The sequence below is a fragment of the Rhinoderma darwinii genome, chromosome 1, assembly GCF_050947455.1.
Source record: "Rhinoderma darwinii isolate aRhiDar2 chromosome 1, aRhiDar2.hap1, whole genome shotgun sequence".
Taxonomy (NCBI): domain Eukaryota; kingdom Metazoa; phylum Chordata; class Amphibia; order Anura; family Rhinodermatidae; genus Rhinoderma; species Rhinoderma darwinii.
The window spans coordinates 149,743,875-149,766,524 of NC_134687.1; the positions used below are offsets into that span (position 1 = coordinate 149,743,875).

At 43.2% G+C, this 22,650-nt stretch overlaps 1 protein-coding gene across 2 annotated transcripts in view; it reads right to left on the minus strand.

Annotated features, from left to right (window-relative positions):
* Positions 1–4,937: 4,937 nt before the first annotated feature.
* The window catches only part of JADE1 (jade family PHD finger 1), a 151,075-nt gene continuing 133,362 nt past the window's right edge, over positions 4,938–22,650 (minus strand). For both annotated transcript variants that reach the window (XM_075860454.1, XM_075860455.1), the window contains exons 9-11: positions 16,953–17,474; positions 14,268–14,388; positions 4,938–7,464 (exon numbers count right to left, since the gene is read on the minus strand). In XM_075860454.1, coding sequence (XP_075716569.1) covers positions 6,581–7,464; positions 14,268–14,388; positions 16,953–17,474 — 1,527 coding nt within the window. In that variant the 3' untranslated portion in view covers positions 4,938–6,580. The remainder of the gene's footprint in view (positions 7,465–14,267; positions 14,389–16,952; positions 17,475–22,650) is intronic.

Sequence of the window (22,650 nt, forward strand, 5' to 3'; positions counted from 1 at the left end):
AGCGACATGTCAGAAGTCTTGATTAGTGGGGGTCCGAGCAATGAGACCCCCAGCAATCGCTAAAACGAAGCGGCAGAAGTCCTAGTGTGTGCGCTCAGCCGCTTTGTTTCTGTTCGGCTTTTTCCAGAAAGCCGATGTAGCGGAGTACGGGCTCAGAGATGTTCCAATGAGCCCGCACACCGCTACATTGATTTCTGGAAAAGCCAAACAGAAACGAAGCAGCGGAGCGCTTACACAAGCACTTCTGCTGCTTCGTTTTAGCGGTTGGTGGGGGTCTCCGTACTCGAACCCCCACCAATTAAAACTTCTGACATGTCGCTATTACACGTCAGAAGTTTGTACCCTTTAAAGTCTTAAAGTGCGCCTCCAGTATGGAAATACACTTGCTAAACATATTAGGGTAGGACATTATATGCAACTTCCTAATATACTACCCATTTAAAGAATCACTCCTGCTGAAAGCACAAAGAGCAGGGAAGCTGTAGGGAAAATACATTTCCTAGAAGTGTCTTTGGAGCTTGTTGACAAACTATAAGCTACAGTGTGACCTTATAATAACCAGCAGGGAACATCAGGGAATTTGCTTACCGCAAATCTACCCAGGCTCGGCCACTGTTCAGATCGCTCCTGATGATGATTCGGCTATATAATAGTATATAAAAGTCCCCCTTTATATTAGCAAATGTATCTAAAAACGGTGGGTACACTTTTAGTTTGGAACTGCACTATAAAACATTTTAAAAGGGATTGTTAATATAAGTAAACTTGTTTTCCCACCATTATTTGTTTTTAACCAAGAAAGGAAACCAACCACAGCAGAAAACATGGACAATGTAATAATAAAAAAAAAAGTCTTCCCTGCTTGTTCCGCAAAAAAATGGCAGCGTATTACGATTCTAGCCACGTGGATGGGATTTAAAAAAAAAAAATCTCATCCACCTGAAGCTGCACATTTTCTGGACAAAATGCAGTGCATGCTGGGGATTTTCAAATCTGCAGCTTGCTCATGTTTTGGGCTTTCACTGCGGATTTCATGCTTTACAATGTAGAAGGGGTGGAATCCGCAGCAAAATCTGCATAAATACTCACATACAGTGAAGGAAATAAGTATTTGATCCCTTGCTGATTTTGTAAGTTTGCCCACTGTCAAAGACACGAAGAGTCTAGAATTTTTAGGCTAGGTTAATTTTACCAGTGAGAGATAGATTATATAAAAATAAAAAAAACTGAAAATCACAGTCAAAATTATATATATTTATTTGCATTGTGCACAGAGAAATAAGTATTTGATCCCTTTGGCAAACAAGACTTAATACTTGGTGGCAAGCACAGCAGTCGTTTTTTGTAGTTGATGAGGAGGTTTGCACACGTTAGATGGAATTTTGGCCCACTCCTCTTTGCAGATCATGTGTAAATCATTAAGATTTCGAGGCTGTCGCTTGGCAACTCGGATCTTCAGCTCCCTCCATAAGTTTTTGATGGGATTAAGGTCTGGAGACTGGCTAGGCCACTCCATGACCTTAAAGGCATGGTGTCGCCCCAAAAACATGTTTTTTTTTTAAAATTTAAACATTTAGTGTGTGGGTGATAAAACATTGTTCAAATTTTTTTTATTTTTTTCGCGAGTCAGGAAATATTATAAATTTTTTCAAATTTATAATACTACCCATTTTTGGTCACTAGATGGAGCTGTTTGGAGCTAGTTCCCAAAATTGCAGCATTGCAACATTGGGTTAAAAGCTATCGCTCTAGTGAGCGCTCAGCATCCCCCCCTCCTTTATCCTGGCTAGTGCCGGGATAAACGAGGGGTTTGAAAGGTTTAACCTGCTACACTGTGCGTCGCCATTTTTTGAGGTAACCCACAGTGTAGTAGGTTTACATGCAGTAGTAAACACACACAAACACTAACATACATTGAAATCGCTTACCTGCTCCTGCCGCCGCGGCCCGTCCGCTCCCTTTGCTGCCGCTGTTCCATGTGCACTTGTCCGGAAGCCGCGACCGGAAGTAGTAATATTACTGTCCGGCCGCGACTTCCGGTCCACAGGAAAATGGCGCCGGACGGCGCCAATTTCGAATAGGACTGTGTGGGAGCGGCGCATGCGCAGTTCCCACACAGACGCCGTACACGGCAGTCAATGGGACGGGAGCCGTTCGCAGTCCCTATGGGACTGTGGCTGCCGTATTCCATGTCTGTGTGTGTCGTTAATCGACACACACAGAAATGGAACAAAAAATGGCAGCCCCCATAGGGAAAAAAAAGTGTGAAAAAAAGAAACAGTAAAACACAAACACACAAATGAAAATAAACGTTTATATTAAGGCACTAACATCTTTAACATATTAATAAAATATTTGTGATGACACTGTTCCTTTAATGTGCTTCTTTTTGAGCCACTCCTTTGTTGCCTTGGCTGTATGTTTCAAGTCATTGTCGTGCTGGAAGACCCAGCCACGAGCCATTTTTAATGTCCTGGTGGAGGGAAGGAGGTTGTCACTCAGGATTTGACGGTGCATGGCTCCATCCATTCTCCCATTGATGCTGTGAAGTAGTCCTGTGCCCTTAGCAGAGAAACACCCCCAAAACATAATGTTTCCACCTCCATGCTTGACAGTGGGGACGGTGTTCTTTGGGTCATAGGCAGCATTTCTCTTCCTCCAAACACGGGGAGTTGAGTTAATGCCAAAGAGCTAAATTTTAGTCTCATCTGACCACAGCACCTTCTCCCAATCACTCTCAGAATCATCCAGATGTTCATTTGCAAACTTCAGACGGGCCTGTACATGTGCCTTCTTGAGCAGGGGGACCTTGCGGGCACTGCAGGATTTTAATCCATTACGGCGTAATGTGTTACCAATGGTTTTCTTGGTGACTGTGGTCCCAGCTGCCATGAGATCATTAACAAGTTCCCCCCGTGTAGTTTTCAGCTGAGCTCTCATCTTCCTCAGGATCAAGGATACCCCATGAGGTGAGATTTTGCATGGAGCCCCAGATCGATGTCGATTGACAGTCATTTTGTATGTCTTCCATTTTCTTACTATTGCACCAACAGTTGTCTCCTTCTCACCCAGCGTCTTACTTATGGTTTTGTAGCCCATTCCAGCCTTGTGCAGGTCTATGATCTTGTCCCTGACATCCTTAGAAAGCTCTTTGGTCTTGCCCATGTTGTAGAGGTTAGAGTCAGACTGATTAATTGAGTCTGTGGACAGGAGTCTTTTATACAGGTGACCATGTAAGACAGCTGTCTTTAATGCAGGCACCAAGTTGATTTGGAGCGTGTAACTGGTCTGGAGGAGGCTGAACTCTTAACGGTTGGTAGGGGATCAAATACTTATTACTCTGTGCACAATGCAAATAAATATATAGAATTTTGACTGTGATTTTGTTTTGTTTTTTAATATAATCTATCTCTCACTGGTAAAATTAACCTAGCCTAAAAATTCTAGACTGTTCATGACTGACAGTGGGCAAACTTACAAAATCAGCAAGGGATCAAATACTTATTTCCTTCACTGTATAACAGGTGCGGCTATTGCTGCAGATTTGCAGCGGAAAAATCTGCAGCATTTATGTCCCGTGTAAATCCAGCCTAAGTGATTGAATATCCTTAATGCATAGCATATAGAGGATAGACGTTACCATCAAAGTCACTTTTTCATGTATTTCCATAGTCACAGAAACACTTGTCAATTTCTATCACTTGCCTTTTATAACATATTTTGGGATCTCAGTGTCTATTCTAGATTGAATGTATTTTATATTAGTAACTCAATGGTGTCCCATTAAGTTTAAACTGTCCTATTGGAAGCACTCTAGTGGGCGAGCAAGGTGTTAGGGGTTGTTTTCCAATTCAGATATAGCCTCTTGGATGATTTTACAATTTACCGGATTATCAGCCAGTATCGGCTGTTCATGACCAAGTCACTTCTTCAAAACATAGAAAAAGAAAAACATTGGAAGAAAAGCAGATATAAAAAAGGCATAGGTTCTAATACTCAACAATACACAATAGTGCAAGTCACCAAGTGTCAACACAGAATGCATGACAAGTTTAGGAAATGGCTATGGAGTTCATTTTGCTTTGTGACATTTCGATGTATGAATGTACAGTTCATAATTATCATCTGAGAAATGTCACTGCCCCCCCCCCCAAAAAAAAAAAATTATACTTCAAAAATTTAAAAAAATAGCAACCAGCAGCTTAAAGGACATTGGTGAGGGTTCAAGCTCTCAGACCTTCCAACCAAAGTGACCTTTACAAAGTTGTCCATTGACATAGAAAAACTAAGAAGCATCACAAAGGTTGAATGGAATCTACCAATAAAATAAACCTGGTAGTGACGACGATACGGACCAAATGAAATTACATCTTAATCAACTGGGTAAAAGATCTCATGTGTGGTTATGGTTGCTTTCAGAGGGGTATAATACCGGTGCTTTTTTTATTCGGGATGCAAGACCTGGACCTCACACGATTCCTCAAAACCAGAGTTAAAGCACCATAGAAGCCTATGTTTTGATGAACCAGGGGGTCCAGGTGTTGCATCTGAAAAACAAAAACACCCGTATTATGTCCATCTAAAAAGCGGCCTAAGGCTAGGGCTGTCTATTCAGTTTGTTACAAAGGCTTCTCTTCGTTTTATGTTTTTCATGACTCAATACCAATGTGTTGTCCACAAATGGGTCCTTGCCAATAAACCTAATAAAGTTCATCATATTTAAAGGGGTTGTCCAGGATTAGTGAAGTGAATGGTACTAGGCTGTAGTACCAGACAAAGTCCATGGACAAGAGTAGCACGGTTTCTGGAGGGGGGGACGACGACGACTTTTCTTTTAGGTGTTCCATTCTGTAAAGGAAATCAGGGAAACCACACACCGAGATGGCTTAAAGGTAGTACAAACATGAACTTAGATATGATTCCTTGTCATGGTAAAATTCTGGGAAACTATTTTATTATCTGGAAATCATATTGGAAGACCATGAGGCCGTAAAAAGTGGTCAGCATAACCTGAAATGGTCAGACGTGTACAGGTAAAGTCTGTTTACATGGTAAAATGGCTAAACACTTTAAAAGGACTGTTTATAGAGTACCAAAGGGAGGGATTAGGAAAGGACAGTTGTGTTTTCCCTTTGCTTATGTAAGGACTCCTTCATAAAAACAGAAAATTCCCAGCGAAAAGATACTGCACGCATTACTTATCGGAGCTAAATAGTGCAGGAAAGTATGCGGCAGTGTTCTTAATTTGACATAATCTGATCAGATTAAGCAGCTCATTTGGGCATTTCATTTTCATTCCATATATGATGCTTCCGTGAGTACACTGGAAGCAAGCACAACAACGACTAATTCATATGCACGGTTATGGAAACCAGCATCCACGTTGTGTATCAAATCTTTCATCCTCTGGGAATGGAAGGAGCTCTATTATTATTGTCTGCATTCAATGCCCCCAACAGAACAAGTTATGTAGTAGTGTATACCTAAAAAAGGGGAGCGGAATGCATATTCAGAAGTCCCCAGCTGTAATGATCCATGTATATAGTAATATACAGGAGCATCACGGTCAGTATTTTGTACAAGTCAGCATTAGTTTAGCATGTGCAACCATCTTCAGAGCGGACATTGTAGGAACCAGAGACGCATAATAACTGGGTTGGACTGAAATAGTTTATCATACATGGTTTTCAGAATATTCTGCTCACCATGCCAGTCCAGAGCAGCTGGATAATGGTGCACACATCTGTATGTTTTGGTTGCATTTCAGATGCTAGATATATCAAACCATGAGATTAGCTTGTAAAAAAAAAAAAAGTTGGTATACATGTGCCCCAATAGCCTGGCAAGTCTTCTTCTGCATGAAGTGTATGACACCCAGACATGCATTAGGCCAAAGAAGCATGGACAGCTCATCAAAATATGTGTACAGTGCAGTTTTATTTTGAGGAAGGAGGTGCTCCCTTTTATTCCAGTTCCCCAAACTTATAATTTCAAGTGCATATTGCATCACACACCCACAAGGTGGTGAACCAGAGCTCCTATACATGTAATTCTATTATTGATTCCACTCCACCAAGTACCCAACACAATTGGCCATTGTGCTAACATAACAGCTTAATAGGCAAATTAAACGATACTTAAGACCATGCCTGGATATCAAAATAAGTGCAAGGAAATGTAACGGGCCAGAAGTGCAAGTTGGTGTACCCACAAACCAAAATGTGTATTACTCCAAAATGTCTTCATTGTGCTTTCAAATGGACAGCTGAAAGCATTTCCAGTGCAACCTACCCTTTAGCTTGTAAACCTGCCCATTAGACATATTCCATGTCCAACATAAGCAGATGCACGATACTTTCGTTTTTCAGAAAAATAGGAACAACAGTGTCGTGGGTAGGAAGAGAGTCCTGGATTTTCAAGTGCAAGTAAACACACTGGAGCAAGTGTAGGAAGAGCGGACCATTGACCATTCCAGCCACAGACATTAGAAGTCTTTCTAGTCCCTTGTATAGAACAAATGCTTGTTTGGAACCAGTCTGTCCTGTGGTTCCAGTTTGGAGTACACAACAATGGCGTCCAGTTAAGAGGCTAGGATGCTTCTCCTAATAATGTCGGTCTCATACCCTCTGCTCATGTTGCTGCTGGATGACAGCCTTTGTAGCGGACACTTCTCTGTTGATTCTGTTTCAGAGTCGCTCAGCTCTGCATCTGGACTGTATCCATCATTGTCACTGACTACCTTGAGTTTCGTTTTTGTCCTATCATTTGGCGAGACACGTCCTGTGTATTGGCAGTTTGTGTTTGGTTGACAAGTTTCCGTTTTTTGTATCGGTCTCTCTCCTTTCTTTGGAATTCGGAATCCCCCCCAGTTTTTCACAGGGCTTGTAGGCACTTTTACTGAAGTCTGGTTACAATGTATTTTGATTATGGAGCCACTGTACCTAGGGAAGCTGTTTCCCGCGGAGAGCTTTTTTGTGGCTATAGCACTTGTCTTACTACTACACTGGCTTAGGGTTCTTTTGTATTCAACCTGCTTATCCATTGGCTCTGCTGTCCTCAGAGTCTTATGGTGCTGCTTATGAGGCTTCTCCTTTAGCTCTGCTTTTATAATATCACACGGAGTGCGACTGTCTCGTCTTTTCCTGTGTTCTGGCATATTGGCCCCATTTTTCTGCTGGATTGGTGAAACCTTTGCAATGGCCTTCTCCATAGATATTGTAGACTCTGCAGGTATTCGATCCCTCTTCTTATCACTGTAAGTAGATCGAGAGTACTGTGATTTCATGCTGCTCAATGATCTTTCTCTGCCTCTGCTCTTTTTGTGGGAGACTTTCATGGAGCGCCCCAAAGAAGAACCAAGTTGTTTCCTGAAGAAAGCAGAATGCCACTTCAAATCCTCAATTTTTGGAGCATCTGGCCCAGATGGCTGTGTGTTAAAGAGAAGGTCGCTTTCTGAAAAGTCACCTAATAAAAAAAAAAAGTTAAAATGAGAAGTAAACACAGATCAGGTCAATACTATCACATCTTAACAGTGAAAACGGTGGATTCATGATTTCAGATACAGTGGAGCTGCAGCCCGGTCACTGGTCACTATGTCTACAAGCCTCCTAGCTCACAGTACAGTTCTCACTCTGCCCCTCACATGGTAGAAAGTTTGTGCTTGAAATAGTGTAGAGGCTGCTGTAATCATGACTTTACGAACTAGAAAGTCTACAGACACACAAACCGCTTGTAATTTCCTGTTTGGTAGGATGCTCATGTAATTTTAGCCATATCTCACAATCTATTAGCTATATTGCTCCCAGCAGATGGGAAGCGAAAGGCTGCAATAATTCATGTCTACTTCTCTAACCCATATTGAAATGAACATTGCGCAACCTGCAAGTGAATGAAGCGAATGAACAGCTTAGAGCTCTTTTTTTTTTTTTTTAAATTCTCGATCAGGATCTTGAATGTATACACTGAATTGCATATCCGAAGTGGTATGACGTGGATTACTGGAGGTACGCTTTAATGCATCTCTAAACTAAACTAAGGGTATAGGTAACGTGGATCTTCGTGAAGTTTGGTGTCCAACATGCATTGTTTTCTCTATTGCTTTCTCAATGGATTATACATTAAAAATCATGAGACTAGGACAGTAAGTGTACAATGTGGTTCATCAGTGATATTTGTGTACAGAGCTACAGCATAGTTATATAGTCTAAAACCATGTGCACATATTCTTTTCGCATCATCTACTTATGTTTCCCAACATGAATAAAGCACCAAAATTTATAAACAAATCTTTTAAAATGGAAAAGCAGGTAAAAAAAGCAGCTAATACCATAGTTATTTATGTAACGTTATATACAAATAACACAAATAACTTATATCTAGATCTAAAACCGTAAGATCAAAAACACTGGAGGTAAAAGAGATGAAAGTAGTTAGTTATCAGGACATTTCTCTAATTAAAGAGGCTCTGTCACCAGATTATAAGTGGCCTAACTCCTACATAATCTGATCGGCGCTGTAATGTAGGTGACAACAGTGTTTTCTATTTAGAAAAACGATCATTTTTGAGCAAGTTATGAGCGATTTTAGCTTCATGCGAATGACTTTCTTAATAGACAACCGGGCGTGTTTTTACTTTAGATCAAGTGGGCGTTGTGGAGAGAAGTACATGACGCTGACCAGTCAGCGTCATACACTTCTCTCCATTCATTTAGTCAGCACATAGTGATCTTACTAGATCACTACGTGCAGCCACATGCACACACAGTAACGTTACTGAAGTGGCCTGAGCAGGGCCGCCATCAGGGGGGTATTAGGGGTAGTGGTGTGAGGGGCCCGGCCAAACCTAATTGAAAGGGGGGCCCGGCAACTGCCTCGACATTCTTTTGGTAGGAAAAAACGGGCCCCTGCAATGGGGCCCGTTTTTTTCACCAAAAGAATGTCGTGAGCTGCTGCTGCTGCTGCGGGCCCCCTCCCCTCGTCATGGGGGGCCGTCAAACCGTCCGTCCGCGCGCGCGCGCGCGCACCCGATCGCGCGCACAAGGAAACTCCCGCGCGTGCGCACTCGCGAGCGCGCATCCACGAACGCCCGCACTAGAGACCGCCCGCGCACCCGCGATCGACCGCGCGCGCACCCGCGATCGACCGCGCGCGCACCCGCCAACGAAGCGCGCACCCGCCAACGAAGCGCGCAGCCGCGGACACACATGGACAAAACTTACCTGGAGCCTGGCTGGAGGTGAAGGACTGGACGTCTGGACCAAAGACCTCCCCTGGAAGACATCGCCGGAAGAGGACTGGAGTGGGAGCAGCTCTTCTGACACAGTGAGTAAATTATCTCAAAGTGTTGTTTATGTATGGCCCTGTTCACACAGTATTTTGCAGGCAAAAAAAAATCTCCCTCAAAATTCCTTAAAGAATTTTGAGGCAGATTTTGACCTACCCACACTATCTTGCCGCGTTTTTTTGCTGCGTTTTTTGCTCGCGGCGATTGAGGACAGCAGACAAAAAAACGCAGCGAAAAATGCATTTTCTGCCTCCCATTGATTTAGATGGGAGGTCAGAGGCGGAACCGCGGCAAGAAAGGACGTGCTGCTTTTTCTTTTTTCCGCGTCTGGCTCCCATTGATTTCAGATTAAATCAATGGGAGGCGGTTTTGGAAGTTGTTTGGTGCTGATTCTGACGCAGTGTCCGAGTCAATATCAAGGCCCAAAAACTCTGTGAACTGAGCCTTATTGTTAGGGCTTATTCAGACGAACGTGTAATACGTCCGTGAAACGTGTGTGATTTTCACGCGCCTCGCACGGACCTATGTTACTCTATGGGGCCGTGCGGACTGTCAGTGATTTTCACGCGCCTCGCACGGACCTATGTTACTCTATGGGGTCGTGCAGACTGTCAGTGATTTTCACGCAGCGTGTGTCCGTTGCGTAAAACTCACGACATGTCCTATATTTGTGCATTGTTCGCGCATCACGCACCCATTGAAGTCAATGGGTGCGTGAAAATCACGCCCAGCACTTCCGCAGCCGTATAAACTATGAATGAAAACAGAAAAGCACCACGTGCTACAAACATACAAACAGAGTGTCATAATGATGGCGGCTGCGCGAAAATCATGCATCATACGCTGCTGCCACACGGAGCTGTTATGGACCTTTTGCATGCGCAAAACGCCACGTTTTTTGCGCGTGCAAAAAGCACACGCTTGTGTAAATCCGGCCTTAGGGTAGGAACACACTAGGCATGAACACTGCGGATTTTATGCAACACATTTTATTGTGGAAAGTCCGCAGCGTATTACAGTCGCAGCCGAGTGGATGAGATATGAACAAATCTCATCCACACGCTGCAAAAATAATGGACCTGCCGTGTGGCTTTTGGCTTTTTAAGCCGCAGCATGTCAATGTATTCTGTGGAATCGCTGCTCCTCTGATGCGGAAATGCTGCGGTTCTGCCGCAAAAATCACACAAGAGAAGAAAAAAAAGGTACTTTTTTTAAATTGATAAAGTTTAGACTTCCCCCGGCCGTAGTCCTGGTGACGCGATCCTCTATTCTTAGCGCAGCTCGGCCTCCTGTCATGACGTTTCATCCCATGTGACTGCTGCAGCGGTCACATGGTCTACAGCATCATCCCAGGAGGCGGGGCTACGTTCAGAAGAGAGAGATGCGTCACCAGGACTACGGCCCTGGCAAGTCTAAACTTTTTTTTCCCTGCAGGATTCCCGCAGCGGACACGCCTCACGAAACCTGCGCCACTATTTGGTGCGGTTTTGCTGGCAGAATTCCCTGCGGCTACCGGGGCGGATAAGCTGTGTAGTTTTACTCAGCATATCCGCCTAGTGTGTCCCTTATGATGTCGCTCCTGGAGCTGCTGCCGGTCTCTAAATAGGCAGTTGGTTCAGTAGAATTTGGAATTATTTTTTTTTGTGAACCAGCTTAAAAAAATACAAAACTTTTGTGTTAGGGCCTGTTCACATCACCGTTCGCTTCCGCTCCGGGGTTCCGTCTGAGGTTTCTGTCGGGTGAACCCCGCAACGGAAAGTGAAAGTGACAGCACAGCTTCCGTTTCAGTCACCATTGATCTCAATGGTGATGGAAACATCGCTAATGGTTTCCGTTCGTCACCATTCCGGCTGGTTTTCGGACGGAATCAATAGCGTAGTCGACTGCACTAATGGTGATGGAAACGGAAGCTGTGCTTTCACTTTCCGTTGCGGGGTTCACCCGACAGAAACCTCAGAAGGAACCCCGGAGCGGAAGCGAACGGTGATGTGAACAGGCCCTAACACAAAAGTTTTGTATTTTTTTAAGCTGGTTCACACAAAAAAATAATTCCAAATTCTACTGCACCAACTGCCTATTTAGAGAGCGGCAGCAGCTCCAGGAGCGACATCATAAGGGACACACTAGGCGGATATGCTGAGTAAAACTACACTGCTTATCCGCCCCGGTAGCCGCAGTGAATTCCGCCAGCAAAACCGCACCAAATAGTGGCGCAGGTTTCGTGAGGCGTGTCCGCTGCGGGAATCCTGCAGGGAAAAAAAAGTTTAGACTTACCCCGGCCGTAGTTTAAGTGACGCATCTCTCTCTTCTGAACGTAGCCCCGCCTCCTGGGATGACCCTGTAGACCATGTGACCGCTGCAGCAGTCACATGGGATGAAACGTCATGACAGGAGGCCGGGCTGCGCTAAGATTAGAGGATCGCGTCACCAGGACTACGGCCGGGGTAAGTCTAAACTTTTTTATAAATTTAAAAAAGTGCCTTTTTTTTTTTTCTCATTTGTGATTTTTGCGGCAGAACCGCAGCATTTCCGCAACAGAGGAGCGGCGATTCCACAGAATACATTGACATGCTGCGGCTTAAAAAGCCAAAAAGCCACACGGCAGGTCCATTTTTTTTGCAGCGTGTGGATGAGATTTGTTCATATCTCATCCCCTCTGCTGCGACTGTAATACGCTGCGGATTATCCACAATAAAATGTGTTGCATAAAATCCGCAGCGTTCATGCCTAGTGTGTTCCTACCCCAAGGCCGGATTTACACAAGCGTGTGCTTTTTGCGCGCGCAAAAACGTGGCGTTTTGCGCTTGCAAAAGGTCCATAACAGCTCCGTGTGTCAGCAGCGTATGATGCGCGGCTGTGTGATTTTCGCGCAGCCGCCATCATTATGACACTCTGTATGTTTGTAGCACGTGGTGCTTTTCTGGTTTCATTCATAGTTTATACGGCTGGGACGTGCTGGGCGTGATTTTCACGCACCCATTGACTTCAATGGGTGCGTGATGCGCGAACAATGCACAAATATCGGACATGTCGTGAGTTTTACGCAGCGGACTCGCGCTGCGTGAAAATCACTGACAGTCTGCACGGCCCCATAGACTAACATAGGTCCGTGCGAGGCGTGTGAAAATCACGGGCGTTGCACGGATGTATTACACGTTCGTCTGAATAAGCCCTAACAATAAGGCCCAGTTCACAGAGTTTTTGGGCCTTGATATTGACTCGGACACTGCGTCAGAATCAGCACCAAACAACTTCCAAAACCGGCTCTCATTGATTTAATCTGAAATCAATGGGAGCCAGTCGCGGAAAAAAGAAAAAGCAGCACGTCCTTTCTTGCCGCGGTTCCGCCTCTGACCTCCCATCGAAATCAATGGGAGGCAGAAAATGCATTTTTCCCTGCGTTTTTTGTCTGCTGTCCTCAATCGCCGCAGGCAAAAAACGTGGCAAGATAGTGTGGGCAGGTCAAAATCTGCCACAAAATTCGGTGCGCGGTTCCAGGCGGTCGCCGGTGCGCATGCGCGGGAGTTTGCGGGTGCGCGTGATCGGTCGCACGGGCGGCGGTGTTTGACGGCCCCCATGCTACCCAGGGCCGCCATCAGGGGGGGTATTAGGGTTACTGATGTGAGAGGCCCGGCCAAACCTAATTGAAAGGGGGGCCCGCAGCTCATGACATTCTTTTGGTGAAAAAAACGGGCCCCATTGCAGGGGCCTGTTTTTTTTTCTACCAAAGGCAAGTCGCGGCAGTTTGCCGGGCCCCCCTTTCAATTAGGTTTGGCCGGGCCTCTCACATCAGTACCCCTAATACCCCCCCTGATGGCGGCCCTGGGTACCATGATATAGTACTGGACGGAGTACCGTTAACAGGCGGTGCCACGGTAGGGGGGCCCAGAAAATGTAGCTGTAGGGGGCCCTGAAATTCCTGATGGCGGCCCTGGGCCTGAGAGTTAATGGACATCGGACGGGATGTCTATTCACAATCCCGACACTTCAGTAACGTTTGTGTGTGACTTACTCACACAGCACATCGAGATCACGGTGGGCTGTCATTTACAGCGTAACCTTTTGAGATTACGCTTGCTGTGCTGTAAATCCAACACAAACGTTACCAAAGTGTCAGGATTGTGAATAGACATCACGTCCCGGCTGGAAGCGATGTCTATTAACTCTCAGGACACTTCAGTAACGTTAGTGTGTGTGTATGTGCTGACTAAATGAATGGAGAGAAGTGTAGGACGCTGATTGGTCAGCGTCATACACTTCTCTCCACAATGCCCACTTGGTCAAAAAGTAAAAAACGCTCAGTTGTCTATTAAGAAAGTCATTAGCATAAAGCTAAAATCGCTAATAACTCCCGTAAAAAATGATTGTTTTTCTAAATAAAAACCACTGTTGTTATCTACATTACAGCGCCGATCACATTATGTAGAAGATAGGCCACTTATAATGTAGTGACAGAGCCTCTTTAAGCCCTATTCACACGGTTCTCAGCCGTGTGATGGCTGTTTTTTTTAACGGTCTTCACACGGCCGCAGTAGGAACAATAGACCCCAGATAAAGCTATCCACAAGGACGATTTTTTGGATAGCCAGGTAAACCGGGCTGTCAAAAGATAGAACATGCCCTGTTTTGGGCCGTTCATAAGAAAAAAAATAAAAAATCACAAAAGGCAATAGTGGAATTGCTGTTATTATATGATGTCATTAAAAATGTAGATGTACCCCAATAAGCTCAAGTAAAAACAACATCTCGTCCCACAAAAAACAAGCCATCATACGGCTACGTGGATGGAAAGCATGGCTTGTGGAACAAGACAATGAAAAAGCAAAAAAAACATAAGGGGTTAAAGCAAACATTAAAATCGAATGCATTGGCAGAGAATATTTGCCAGTTTCCTGAATTGACACTCGCTCCTAAGGCAAACTGAGTTATGAATTCAGTGTGACAAAGCAGAACACACATGTTTTAGTTACACCACGTATCCTACCAGAACTGCTTCTTTCCTGATCCATGAGCTTTGTGTAAAGATTAAAGATTTGTTCCTGAACTTTACAGACAGAGCGCTTCATCTTCTCCCTTCTGGTCACCATGTATGTGAGGTTGCGTACCTAAAATAGAGAAAAGAAACTTGTGGATAAAGCATTTGTTTAGCACACAGGATGGATCTTGACTTGATGACAGAATCCTCCATTGGCTCGATCAGGATTACAACACCACAGCAGATGTACAGACGACACTGTAAAGCCACAGGATTCATGTAACAGGATCCAAGGGATAAGAACTATGGGGAGACAATCCAGCCAGTTTTCAAGCACTAATGTAATTCTCTATGTTTTCTAGAAACTTCAGAAAATAAGAATGGACCTGAAACAGCTACTAGTCAGCGAACTCCCAATAACCCAATATCTTGTGAATACTCATCGTTAATCAGTTACTTTAAAGAGGCTCTGTCACCAGATTTTGCAACCCCTATCTGCTATTGCAGCAGATCGGCGCTGCAATGTAGATTACAGTAACGTTTTTATTTTTAAAAAACTAGCATTTTTGGCCAAGTTATGACCATTTTTGTATTTATGCAAATGAGGCTTGCAAAAGTCCAAGTGGGCGTGTTTAAAGTGAAAGTCCAAGTGGGCGTGTATTATGTGCGTACATCGGGGCGTTTTTACTACTTTTACTAGCTGGGCGTTCTGACGAGAAGTATCATCCACTTCTCTTCAGAACGCCCAGCTTCTGGCAGTGCAGACACAGCCGTGTTCTCGAGAGATCACACTGTGACGTCACTCACAGGTCCTGCATCGTGTCGGACGAGCGAGGACACATCGGCACCATAGGCTACAGTTGATTCTGCAGCAGCATCAGCGTTTGCAGGTAAGTAGCTACATCGACTTACCTGCAAACGCTGATGCTGCTGTAGAATCAACTGTAGCCTTTGGTGCCGATGTGTCCTCGCTCGTCCGACACGATGCAGGACCTGGGGCAGGAAGTGAGTGACGTCACAGCGTGATCTCTCGAGAACACGGCTGTGTCTGCACTGCCAGAAGCTGGGCGTTCTGAAGAGAAGTGGATGATACTTCTATACACAACGCCCAGCTAGTAAAAGTAGTAAAAACGCCCCGATGTACGCACATAATACACGCCCACTTGGACTTTCACTTTAAACACGCCCACTTGGACTTTTGCAAGCCTCATTTGCATAAATACAAAAATGGTCATAACTTGGCCAAAAATGCTTGTTTTTTAAAAATAAAAACGTTACTGTAATCTACATTGCAGCGCCTATCTGCTGCAATAGCAGATAGGGGTTGCAAAATCTGGTGACAGAGCCTCTTTAACTAAAAAGGAAAAAAAAAGCGTTTTTATATAAAGAGTCTCTGTCACCATTTCATAAGTGCCCCATCTCCTACATAATCTGATCGGCGCTGTAATGTAGATAAGTGTTTTATTTTGAAAAACTGTAATTTTCTAGCAAATTATGAGCAATTTTAGATTTATGCTAATTAGTTTCTGAATAGACAACTGGGCGTGTTTTTACCTTTTGACCAAGTGGGCGTTGTGAAGAGAAGTGTATGACGCTGACCAATCATGTCCATTTGTACTCCGCACAGTGTGATCTCGCGAGATCATGCTGTGCGGTCACATACATCCACATTAACTTTACTGAAGTGTCTTGACAGTGAATAGACTTTCCTTCCAGCCAGGACGCGATGTCTATTCACACTGCCGACACTTCGGTAAAGTTTGTGTGGGACTTAATCACTGCACAGCGTGATCTGGCGAGATCACGTTGTGAATGACAGCACGCTGTGCTGTGTGAGTAAGTCCCACACACACGTTACCGAAGTGTCGGGAGTGTGAATAGACATCGCGTCCGGGCTAGAGGTGATGTCTATTCATTCTCACGACACTTCAGTAAAGTTAATGTGGATGTATGTGAAAGTACAGCGTGATCTCGCGAGATCACGCTGTGCGGAGTACAAATGGACATGAATGGAGGGAAGTCTATGACACTGATTGGTCAGCGTCATACACTTCTCTTCACAACGCCCACTTGGTCAAAAGGTAAAAACACGCCCAGTTGTCTATTAAGAAACCAATTAGCATAAATCTAAAATTGCTCATAACTTGCGCAAAAATGATCGTTTTTCAAAATAAAACACACTGTTATCTACATTACAGCGCCGATCATATTATGTAGGTGATAGGGCACTTATAATGCGGTGACAGAGCCCCTTTAATATACTTTCACGCAGCAGGCCATTGCTGTTGTTAAAGTTTATATATACCTTTGCAACCATCTTTTTATTGCTTAATGCAACTAAAATTATTAACAAATAGACTTAATTAGAAATGTACTATTTTTTTTCTAAAGCTTCTATGCGTCATGGAAACAGACAAAACAATCCTGTGTGGTCAGATCCTTCAGTTATACTCTATTCCATCTGTAGCAAACTTATCCTACCGAATGTATGTTGGCATCAAGTCTAGGCAGATCAAAAGTAGTATTACTGAAGGATCAGACCATATAGGGTTTGTTAGTGGTCTGTTACAATGGAGACACATAGGTCTGCATAGGAGCTGTAGACAACTCAGTAAATTAAGATAACCAAATGAGCTGCAATCCCCTGCTTTAACTTGCCCTCTTCATCATACTAGCAGAAGAAAATAGTCTTACCCTTTCTAGATCCTGCCTTAGGTGAGTAAATAGTTGCAACCGACGAATCAAAAAGTCTTGTTCACGCTTGGCCAAGTTGTCTTCCTCATCCTTCTTTGGAGTTATAAGTGGTTTGTTAAAGTTGGTTTTCCGCTTCAGTTTCCAGTACTGGTATATAAAGTCTGTGACTTCATATGGGATTTGCATTGTCTGACTCACATCCTGTACATCGACAAATGTATAGAAGTCATCTTCAAGCTGCTGCAGTTTCAGTTTACGCTGGCTCCCATGTTTGGTCTCCTGTTGGCAGGCACCAAAACCTTGTATATCATCCAAACAAGCTGGCGAAGCCTCAGCTGTGCTATTTAAATCACTAGTGCTCTCAATGAACTGATTGTCCTCTGTGTTTTTGCTTCCACTATGCTTTGGGCAGTAAGATTTAAATTTTACTTCATCTTCTTCTGTCAGGATGGTCTTCATCTCTAGGCCACGATCAAAGGCGCATGTGACGTGGAAAGCAATTCTGCAATTTTTAACAGAGCACTGAAAGCAAAAAGAACATGTCAGAGAATTCTACATACCGATTGCTGAATGATAAAGTTATTATAGCGAAAGTTATAGCTAAATTTTCCGAAAACATTCCAAAAAAAAAGTCTGCATATCCAATTTTTACAGTGATCTACTCTAATATTAGGTGCAGGACCACAGGACTATCAACACTGCAGCAACACCATGCCTGCAGGGGGAACAGCCCAGCAATACAACAGTATTTGCTGCCAGGCTAAGTCTCCTTGGCTCTGGGTTACATCCCTCTACAGCAGGTGTAGGTAACCTTGGTGAAGCAGAGATCTACTGTAAGGCCTTGTTCACACGGCGTGTATTTGACGTATTTAACGCGCCAAAAACCGCATGCATTAGGCTTCCCATTGACATCAATGGGCAAACGCCTAGTAGTGCATACGATGCGTTTAACTCATTAACGCTCCATGACGAATATATTAGTTATCGAGCAGCGTTACTTAATGCTCTATGACGAATATATTCGTCATGCCATCAAAGCGTCCCCGTGTCTTAGTGCATGGTGACAGACCTGTGACGACAGCTGACCATCACGGCTAGCCGGCCCGGGACGAATGAGAACAGTCCTGGGTCGTCGATCGCTCTGATTGGTCCGTGAATTTTCACGGACCAATCAGAGCAATGTCGCTCCTGGACGTACTATTAGGCCATGATGAGCACATAGTTTGCGCTTCATGACTTAATAGTACCTTGACAGGAGGAACGGCCATACAGGAGCTGTGACAACTGCTGTCTCGTACACTGACCGATCATGATTGTATCCGCTGAATAACCCCATAGAAGCTGCGATCAATAGCGATCGCAGCTTCTTAGGGGTTAATACACCATCGACATCCCGCGTCATGATCGCGGGCACCGATGGTTGCTATGGCAACCGGAGGCCTTAACAGTGGCCTCCGGCTATGCCATCTACAAAAGCCTAGTGAGTCCTGACAAAGTCAGGACCCACAATGCTTGCTGTCAGCGAGTAGCTAACAGCTCTAATACAATGCACTACACATGTAGTGCAGTGTATTAGAATAGCGATCAGGGCCTCCTGCCCTCAGGTCCCCTAGTGGGACAAAACAATAAGTACAAAAAAAGTTATATAAAAAAAATAAAAAGTTCATAAGCAATAAATGTAAAAATCTCCCTTTTTCCCTTATCAGTCTTTATTATTAAACAAAAATAATAAACTATACATAGTTGGTATCATCACCGCGTCCGTAACGGCCTGAACTACAAAAGTATTTGGTTATTCATCCCGCGCGGTGAACGCTGTAAAAGAACATAATAATAAACCATACCAGAATCACAATTTTTTGGTCACTTCACCTCCCAAAAAATGGAATAAAAAGAGATCAAAAAGTCGCATGTAATCAAAAATTGTACTGATCGAAACTACAGTTTGTTATGCAAAAAACAAGTCCTCACACGGCTTTCTTTATGGAAAAATAAAAAAGTTATGGCTCTTAGAATAAGGTAACACAAAAAGTAAATGATTTATTATAAAAAGTATTTTATTGTGCAAACAACATTAAAAAACTATATTGCCGTAATCGTATCACCATGCAGAATAAAGTGAATGTCATTTATAGGGCACGGTGAACGCTGTAAAAAAAACAACAAAAAGGAATAAAAAAAAACCTGTAGAATTAGTCACCACGCCTCTTAAAAAATAGAATAAAAAACTGATCAAAAAGTTGCATGCACCCCATGAAAAGGCCAATGAATTCCTCAAGTGGTCTAGTTTCCAAAATGGAGTCACTTTTAAGGGGTTTCCCCTGTATTGGTACCTCAGAAGCTCTGTAAATGCAACATGGCGCCCAGAAATCAATCCAGCAAAATCTACATGCCAAATATTGCTGCTACCTTTCTGAGCCCTGCCGTTTGTCCAACCAGCGTTTATGACCACATGTGGGGTATTGCCTTAATCTGGCGAAATTACTTTTCAAATGTTGGGGTGTTTTGTTTTTTCCTTGTAAAAATGTAACATTTGTACCTTTTATCAGAAAAATATGTGATTTTCAATTGCACAGCCTATTTCCACAAAATGCAGCAAAACCCCTGTGGGGTCTAAATGCTCACTATACCACCACTCGATAAATTCCTCGAGGGGTGTAGTTTGCTAAATGGGTCAATTTTGTGGTGTTTCCACGGTTTTGGTGCCACAAAACCTCTTAAAACCTGACGTGGTGCCTAAAATATATTCTAATAAAAAGGGAGACCTCAAAATTCTCTAGGTGCTCCTTTGCTTCTGTATCCTGTGTTTCAGTTTAAAAGCACACTAGGGCAACGTGTGGGATATTTTTAAAAACTGAAGAATCTGGGCAATAAATATGGAGTTGCATTTCTTTGGTATAACCTTCTATTTTACAGAAAAAAAATGGAATAAAAAGGATCTTCTGCATAAAAAAATGAAATGTGTAAATTTCACCTATACGTTGCTTTAAATTCCTGTGAAACGCCTAAAGGGTTAAGAAACGTTCTAAATGCTGTTTTAATACTTTGACGGGTCTAGTTTTTAAAATGGGGTGTTTTATGGGGTTTTCTAATATGTAGGCCACTCAGAGCCACTTCAGTACTGAATTGGTACCTAAAAAAAAAAGGCTTTGGAAATTTACTTTAAAATATGAGAAATTGCTGCTTATGTTCTAAGCCATGTAACGTCCTAGAACAATAAAAGAATGTTCAAAAAAATCATGCCAGCATAAAGTAGACATGTGGGAAATGTGAACTAGTAACTATTTTGTGTGGCATTACTATGTCTTGCAAGCAGATACATTTGAAAATCAGAAAAATGATTTATTTTCTAAATTTTCTCTAAATTTTTCACAAATAAACACTGAATATAGCGAGCAAATCTTACCACTAACATAAAGTCCAATGTGTCACGAGAAAATCTCAGAATCACTTGGATAGGTATAAGCATTCCAGAGTTATTAGCACATAAAGTGACACGTCAGATTTGAAAAATGGCCTCGGAGCCTTAAAGAGGCTCTGTCACCAGATTTTGCAACCCCTATCTCCTATTGCAGCAGATCGGCGCTGCAATGTAGATAACAGGAACGTTTTTTTTATATATTTTAAACGAGCATTTTTGGCCAAGTTATGACCATTTTTATATTTATGCAAATGAGGCTTTCTAAAGTACAACTGGGCGTGTTTAAAGTTATGTACAAGTGGGCGTGTATTGTGTGTGTACATCTGGGCGTTTTTACTTCTTTTACTAGCTGGGCGTTGTGAATAGAAGTGTATGATGCTGACGAATCGGCATCATCCACTTCTCTTCACAACACCCAGCTTCTGGCAGTGCAGACACACAGCGTGTTCTCGAGAGATCACGCTGTGACGTCACTCACAGGAAGTGACGTCACAGCGTGATCTCTCGAGAACACGCTGTGTGTCTGTGCACTGCCAGAAGCTGGGTGGTAACGAAGAGAAGTGGATGATGCTGATTCGTCAGCATCATAAACTTCTATTCACAACGCCCAGCTAGTAAAAGAAGTAAAAACGCCCAGATGTACACACATAATACACGCCCACTTGTACATAACTTTAAACACGCCCAGTTGTACTTTAGAAAGCCTAATTTGCATAAATATAAAAATGGTCATAACTTGGCCAAAAATGCTCGTTTCTTTAAAAAAAAAAAACTTTACTCTTATCTACATTGCAGCGCCGATCTGCTGCAATAGGAGATAGGGGTTTAAAAATCTGGTGACAGAGCCTCTTTAGAGAGTCTCTGTCTCCAGATTATAAGTGCCCTATCTAAGAATAAGAATGGACCTGAAACAGCTACTAGTCAGCGAAGTCACAGTAACCCATTATCTTGTGAATACTCATCGTTAATCAGTTACTTTAACTAAAAAGGAAAAAAAAGCGTTTTTATATAAAGAGGCTCTGTCACCAGATTATAAGTGCCTGCCACACAGTATAGTGCCCCCAGCACGTGACAGAGGTATGACTGCAATTGGTTAACTTATTCCACTCAATACTGCATATCAGTAGTGCAGTGTATAAGGTTGCGACCACATGCTTCAGCAGCTGCATGCTGTCGAGCCCCCGCCCACCAATCACAGTGCAACATGAGGTTTATCGGGCAAACTTGCGATGTGATTGGCAGGTGGGATCTGGACCACATGCAGCTGCCAGAGACCCACAACTGGCTGGTCTCTAAAGGGTTGGAAGCTTAGAAGAGGAGAAACATTTTAACTGTACATGTCTCATGGCTTAAAGAGGCTCTGTCACCAGATTATAAGTGCCCTATCTTCTACATAATGTGATCGGCACTGTAATGCAGATAACAGTAGTTTTTATTTTGAAAACAATTTTGAGCACGTTGTGATCAATTTTAGATTTATGCTAATTAATAGACAACCGGGCGTGTTTTTACCTTTTGACCAACTGGGCGTTGTAAAGAGTGTCATACACTTCTCTCCATTCATGTCCATTTGTATTCACTGCACAGCAAGTTTGTGTGGGACTTACTCACACAGCAGTGTGATCTCGCGAGATCACGCTGTGCTGTCATTCACAGAAACGTTACCGTGTCGGGAGTGTGAATAGACATCGCGTCCTGGCTGGAGGCAATCTCTATTCACTCTCAAGACTCTTCAGTAAAGTTAATGTGGGTATGTGACAGAACAGCATGATCTCGCGAGATCATGCTGTGCAGTGAATACAAATGGACATGAATGGAGAAGTGTATGGCGCTGATTGGTCACTGATTTGGTCAGCGTCATACACTTCTCTTTACAACGGCCAGTTGGTCAAATGGTAAAAACACGTCCAGTTGTCTATTAAGAAACTAATTAGCATAAGTCTAAAATTGATCATAACTTGCTCAAAATTGATAGTTTTTCAAAATAAAAAACACTGTTATTTACATTACAGCGCCGATCACATTATGTAGGAGATAGGGCACTTATAATCTGGTGACAGAGTCTCTTTAAGGCCAAAACTAGGCTGCATCATTAAGGGGTTAAACACACGCGCACGCATTTAAAAACAGGCGCATGCGTGTAAAAAAAAGAAGCGTCAGGTCAATTCTTGGTGCCGAAAACGTGCCTAATTCCCACAGTCAATGGGAGTCATAATAACGCGCCAAAAAATGCGCACAAAACGCCTGTATTTTAAAACGCGTTTTTGACACATTTAC